The sequence below is a fragment of the Glycine max genome, chromosome 8, assembly GCF_000004515.6.
Source record: "Glycine max cultivar Williams 82 chromosome 8, Glycine_max_v4.0, whole genome shotgun sequence".
Taxonomy (NCBI): domain Eukaryota; kingdom Viridiplantae; phylum Streptophyta; class Magnoliopsida; order Fabales; family Fabaceae; genus Glycine; species Glycine max.
Genome location: NC_038244.2, coordinates 19,794,411 through 19,801,078, shown reverse-complemented (window position 1 = coordinate 19,801,078; position 6,668 = coordinate 19,794,411). Strand labels below are relative to the sequence as shown.

Genomic DNA, 6,668 nt, shown 5'->3' with positions numbered 1-6,668 from the left:
TCGATATTCCACCAACCCATAACTCAGACCACATAATGGAAAAATAATAGATTTCATTTTCAGGCGGCATGGGTTTCACATTCTGATTATGATGCTTTGGGAGAAGCTACTTGGAAACACACTTCAGGTAGTATTTATCACTAACTTGATCAAATCAAATCCAATTCTCAGGATTTCAGTGACAAAGTTTTCGGTAATATTTTTAAAAGAAAAAAAACTCTGGAGGGGCGTTTAAAAGGTATTCATATGGAGCTAGATTTGGCTTATGATAGACAATTGGAGAATTTGGAAAAAAAAAAATTGCAGCTTTCAATATAATCCGGTTCTAGCTCAAGAGGAGATGCTATATGGTTTCGAAATCTAGAGAGCAATGGGTAAGGTATGGGAATAAAAATACAAAAAAAAATTCATACTCAAACCATTATTTGTCTAAGGAGAAATAAAATTACTGGATTTGGTCAAGTCAGCCGTTAACGGTCACGTTTGCAGTTAACGGATTCATTATAACGATAGGGACCTCACACAAAACTTTTCAAATATTAGGAACTCGTCTCAAAGGAAAAATTTATTAGGAACCAAATTCAAAATTCGGATATATAACAGGGATCAAAAATATATTTAAGCTTTTTTAATATTATATTCATCCTCAGGGGTTTTGTTAGAGAATCTCCTAAGTGTCCTTCTAACTTCACCTAATGTATGGAAATTGTTTTGTTCTTTAGCAATTGTTTTACCACATTATGTCTCAATTGAATATGTTTGTTTTTCTCATTGTAAGTTTTGTTCTTAGCCACAACTATTGTTGATTGAGAATCACAATGCATAGACACTGATGGTGTTGATTTCATTCCCAAAGGAATGTTAGCCAAGAAGTTTTTCAACCACTAAACCTTGCTACTAGCCATTTCTAGAGCAACAAACTCTCACTCCATTGTTGATCTACCTATAATAGTTTGTCTAGTTGATCTCCATGCAACTGTACCACCACCAAGTGTAAATACATAAACACTAGTGGATTTTGTCTCATCTGAATCAAAGATCTAGTTAGCATCGCTATGGCCTTCTAGTACAACAAGAAATCCACTATATTCAATACCATAATCCATGGTGTCTCTCAATTATCTCAGGATTCTTGCAATTGCATCCAAATGGTCCTGATTAGGACTATTGGTGTATCTGCTCAATCTACCTACTGCATACACAATATCATGTCTAAAGAAATTCAATAGATGTAGAAAGCCTCCGATGATTTGGGCATATTGAGTTTGATCAATTGGTTCTCCTCTATTTTTCTTCAGTTGAGAATTAGCATTATAAGGGATACTCACTAACATAGACTCATAATAGTCAAACTTCCTAAGAAGTTTCTCAACATAATGGCCTTGGGATAGTAATATACTATCTCCCTTCTGTACGATTTTAATTCCCAAAATTTGACTTGCTTCACCCATATCTTTCATGTCAAACTTAAGATGCCAAAAAAGATTTAGTTCTTAAAACTACATCAATGCATGCACCAAAGGTAAGCATGTCATCCACATACAAACATATAATAACACTATTACCATCTACAGACTTTGTGTACACACATTTATCAACATCATTAGAGGAAAAATCATCACCAAATAAAGTCTCATTAAACTTTTCATGTTATTGTTTTGGTGTTTGTTTTAAACCATATAGAAATTTAAAAGTTTACACATTTTGTTTTCTTGACCAAGAACCTAACACCCTTCAAGTTGGGTCATATATACCTTCCTCTAAATGATCATTCAGTAAAGTTGTATTGACATTCATCTAATGAATCACTTATGGATGGCAGCTAAAGCTACCAAAACTCAGATAAAGGAAATCCTAGTAACAGGTGTAAAAGTATCAAAGTAATTTATGTTCGGTTTTTTAGAAAACCCTTTAGCTACCAACCAGACCTCATACATGTCTATTGATCCATCAGGGTTATACTTCATATTAAAGATTCATTTGCATCCAATTAGTCTTGCTCCTTTGTGTAAGTCAATGAAAGTCCATGTATTGTTCTTCTTGATAGAATCAATTTCAATTTTAATGGCTTGTTCCGAAAGGTTTGCATCTAAAGAACCGATTGCTTCAGAAAAGCTCAAAGGGTTATCCTCAACAAGATATGTATAAAAATCATCTCCAAAGGATTTTTTTTTATCCTTTGTCTTTTACTCCTTCTTAAGTCCTCATACATAGGTTCATTACAGGTTTCAACAAATTGTTCAAGACTAATACCAGCACTAGAACTAACACTAGACCTTAAAGGGAATATGTTCTAAACAAATCAATGTTCTTAGTCTCCATGATGGTATTGCAATCAAGCACATGACTCTTAAGGACAAGAAACCTATAGGTAGCACTACATGGGTGTTCGCTGAAGAGGTCTCGATCTGGCTAATGTTAGTGATGTTAAAGGTGTGGGCGAAGAGAGTGATAAAAAGAGAAAGAAAAATGGAGCTACATGTGTTCAATTTTTAGTGGGCAGACATTTGACATGTAGGCTATAGCTTCGAGCCAAAAAAATGACACATAACATTTTTGTAAGGATAAAAAATTTTGTTGGGACTAAACCAAATTTTAGTATATTTATAGTGACAAAAAAAATATTTTAGCTAAAGTCAAATATAACTATAGTCAAAATCAACTTTCATTATTTCCTACCATAAAACCAAACACTCTAAATTACTTTTAAGATTCAAAAAGAAATAGGGTAAAATTATTATCATAAAACTATAACAAGTTTTCATAAGCTATTCTGGAGTCTACTAAAATAAGATGAAAGCAACCTATGGATTATCATCAACTATTTTCATAAATTCTTACAAAACTTACACAAGTACTTATATCCATGGTTGTCAGAAACATCTCAATCGGTTCAACTAGTTGAACCAGAGGCATGCTCGATTGGTTTAAACCCCAAAACTAGTGTGCAATTGAATCGATCATGAACTAGAGAAACCACTCAAGAACCGACAAAACCACTAAAAAACGACAGTTGAATCAATTTTGGATGTTCGACGAAAATTGCAATTTTTTTTACTAATTGATTTTATTTGTTATTGTTGAACTTAAACCAATACTTGCTAATGGATTTTATTTGCTATTGTTGAACTTAAAATATTATGATGCATTAGATTTAATTTCATATATAATTTACCTTTATTATATGTTATGACTTATGACACTTTGAAGTGTAATTTAATTTTTAGTGTTATAAATTTATGCATATGATGTTATTTTTTGTTTAATATTTGATTAATATATTATATAAAATTTTTATAAAAAAATAGTATTTTATTAAAACTGATTTGACCCCAATTCAACTCTGATTGAAACATTGAACCTTAAACCAGTGTCTTCACCGGTTTAGTGATCGGTCCGGTTATGATAACATTGTTTATATCACAAGATCTCAATAAGCTACATATAAGATCTTTCAAACACACTCTAAATAAACTCGTTAAAAGGCCCTTAGAGATTAGAAAGGACTATAGGTAACAATTTTTGCACACCAGCTAATGCACGTGAAGAAGTTCAATTACTAGCCAAAATCCTCTAGATATAAGAAACTGGACTTCCTAGTGAAGTGGCTATGCAACCATAACAATATCGGGCTTTCAGAGGCTAGACTAATGTAATACTAAAAAAGACACTGTGTGTTCTGACTTCTGATGATAATTAGTCAAGACGGTTGAGAATAACTAAACTACAACAGACGTGGAAAAAATGTGGATATCATATAAACTAATGTTAACTGATTGATTGTACTTATGGAATGCATCTGAAATGTTATTCTCAGTGCAACAAAAAAAAGTATCAACAAGATCTTTGTATCTGACCAACAATAGCTCAAGAACAAAATGGAACTAAACTAAGATAACTACAAGACAATATGGGTCTATTTGGATAAACTTTTCCCCCAAGTACTTCTAGAAAAAGAAAATAGGAAGAAAAAATGAGATGAGTTTCTCCATAAGCTAATTTGTAGAAGTTCTCTCATATTAACTTCACTAAAAGATGATTTTTAACTTAACACATTCTGGTTTTAGCTTATGGAGAAGCTTTTTAATTTCTTATTTTCTTCTAGAAGTGCTTATGAAGAAGTTTATCCAAAGAGGCTCATATTCTTACTTACCAGTTACAGATAAACCTTTCTTTAAGAACAAATTTAGGGTGAAGGAAATCAAAGTTATAAGGTTTTCAAATATATATTGAAACCAAGAATGCATAGAATTAACTATTGTGAAACTAGGACACATGAAGACTGAAAGAGAGTATACAAATTGATCTGATTAAACATTCTTAAGGTTAAACAATTATATGAGAATAAAACGCCAAGATTCCATTTTGCAAGAGAAACAAAATAATTCTTAATTATAAAATTTTGATTATAGCATATAGATCTATCTCATCTGTGTAAACTCACCAGACATAAAAACCTTCATTTCCTCCAACATCAGAATGGGAAACTTGCACTCTTCTGCATCCCTGCCTATCTATATACACTCTGTCCTTTGAGAAAAACCATTGTATGCTATTGACCAAATTTCATCATATCTAACCAATCTATTACAACCTATAGTATATATCATCTAGGGAACAATTTACTAAGTGGTCACTATGAACATGTAGCCATACAATCTTGTGGTAGCAACCTCTCTTCTTGATCCACAGTGTCCTTAACAGCATGATAAAACTCTAACCATGAAGAAGAGTTGGAATCCAAAGGACCCCATGAAAATGTTAGATTTGGACTTGCAGGGCAAGCAGTAACCAAATCCAAAACTGAAACTGGTTTGAGGGTCTGTGGAAAGTTGAATGCTAAATTATCTACTTTGTGTTCATAAATTTTCCCATTTCGGTCCAATTTGTACCGAGATGTACCCTGAAATTCACCCTTAGCCTCCCATGGAACCCGGGGCACACCCCTCAGGTTCCACCTGATCAATATCACGTTCTCCGAAGGCTGCCATATCCTATACACATCTAGAGCAATCTCACGGAACAAAATTTTACCATGAAACCTCAATGCCCAGAAGATCAATTTGTACTTCTCAATACCAGTAAATGTATTCAAAGGGTCTTTGAATGTTATATCATCCCTGAAATAATCAAATTCAACATTAAAAAACACATATCTCCCCCTAATAAACATCTGAAATCTAACAGAAAATCACACACACACATAGCACAAAAATACACATCTCAAAGATGAAAATTAAAATACTGAAATGATCAAATTCAACATTAAAAGCCCCATTTTTCAGCAGTAAGAATAATCTTAATGTAATAGAAAATCACACATACACACCCCTCATCTCAAAGATTAAAATTCAAATAGTGAAGTGATCAAATTCAACATTAAAAACCCCGTCTTTTTGCTGTAAGAATCATCTTAATGTAACAGAAAATCACACACACACACCCCTCAACTCAAAGATGAAAATTCAAAATTAAAAAGCCCATCTTTCCCCTGTAACAAACATGAAACATCTGAAAACTAACAGAAAACCACACACATGCACAAAAACACATATCCCAAAGGTGAAAATTCAAATACTGAAATATCAAATTCGACATTAAAAAACACACAAATCTCAAAGATGAAAATTCAAATCCTGAAATGATCAATCTAACAGTAAACCACACATATCCCAAAGGTGAAAATTCAAATACTGAAATATCAAATTCAACATAAAACACACACACACACATCTCAAAGATGAAAATTCAAATCCTGAAATGATCAATCTAACACTAAACCACACACACAACAAAAAACACATATCAAAGATGAAAATTCAAATACTGAAATGATCAAATTCAAAATAAATAAATAAATAAACCATTTTTCCCCTGTAAGAATCATATCATAATTTAACAACCCCCCCCCCCAAAAACCCCTTTTCAAGGGTCATTCCAATACTGGAATGATCAAATTTCACATTAAAAAACCCCATAACCCTTTTTTCCCCTGTAAAAATCATTTCATAATTAACCACCCCCCCCCCCCCCCCCCCAAACTCAGATGAACATTCAAATACTGAAATGATCAAATTCAACATTAAAAAACCCATTTTTTTCCTGTAAGAAACATGTTAAATCTAACAGAAAACCACACCACACATAACACGTCTCAAAGACGAAAACTCAAATACCCAGATGAGAAATTGACCTGTAAATGTCATAATTGAGGTCTTTGACGAAGATGAAGGGCATGTCCTCACGGAGGGTCCTGACAGCAAGGCCAAGATTGAGGTAAAACTCATCCTTCTGCTGCTGAAGCTCGTCTCTGGCACCTGTTGTTGGTGTGTGCCCCTGAGCAACCTGTGCAGTGGAACTTTGGAGTGCGGAAAGTGGAGCAGATGAAGTGAAGAAGAACAATGAAGGACTTTGAGAAGTGGGTTTTGCTGATGATGGTGAAGGCGTTTGAGGAATGGGTTTTGATTTGGTTTGGGGTAGCAGTGAGGGTTTCAGGTTGGATAGAAGAAAAGCCATGATTTTAGCCTTTAATGCTCAAACGGGTATCCAATATTTTATTAGCCTTTCGTTTGATTGAGAGAGAGAGAGAATTGTAGCTGAAGCGAAAATTCTGAGGCTGTTGTTAACCATTATGAGTGGCTTTGAGTATGGCCATGAAATCAAAATGA

At 33.5% G+C, this 6,668-nt stretch overlaps 1 protein-coding gene across 1 annotated transcript; it reads right to left on the bottom strand.

Annotated features, from left to right (window-relative positions):
• Positions 1–4,363: 4,363 nt before the first annotated feature.
• Positions 4,364–6,668, bottom strand: LOC100797159 (uncharacterized). The gene is made up of 2 exons (XM_003531766.5): positions 6,194–6,668; positions 4,364–5,120 (listed from the first exon to the last, which is right to left on the bottom strand). Exons 1-2 carry the CDS (start codon positions 6,514–6,516, stop codon positions 4,637–4,639), a joined length of 807 nt encoding a protein of 268 aa, XP_003531814.1. The 5' UTR covers positions 6,517–6,668; the 3' UTR covers positions 4,364–4,636.

Bases quoted from the DNA above. Each gene is read 5' to 3' on its own strand.
- LOC100797159 (XM_003531766.5), bottom strand. From the start codon at position 6,516: ATGGCTTTTCTTCTATCCAACCTGAAACCCTCACTGCTACCCCAAACC. The intron at 5,121-6,193 runs GTCAATTTCTCA...TGATTATTTCAG, and splicing joins CTCAATTATGACATTTACAG to GGATGATATAACATTCAAAG.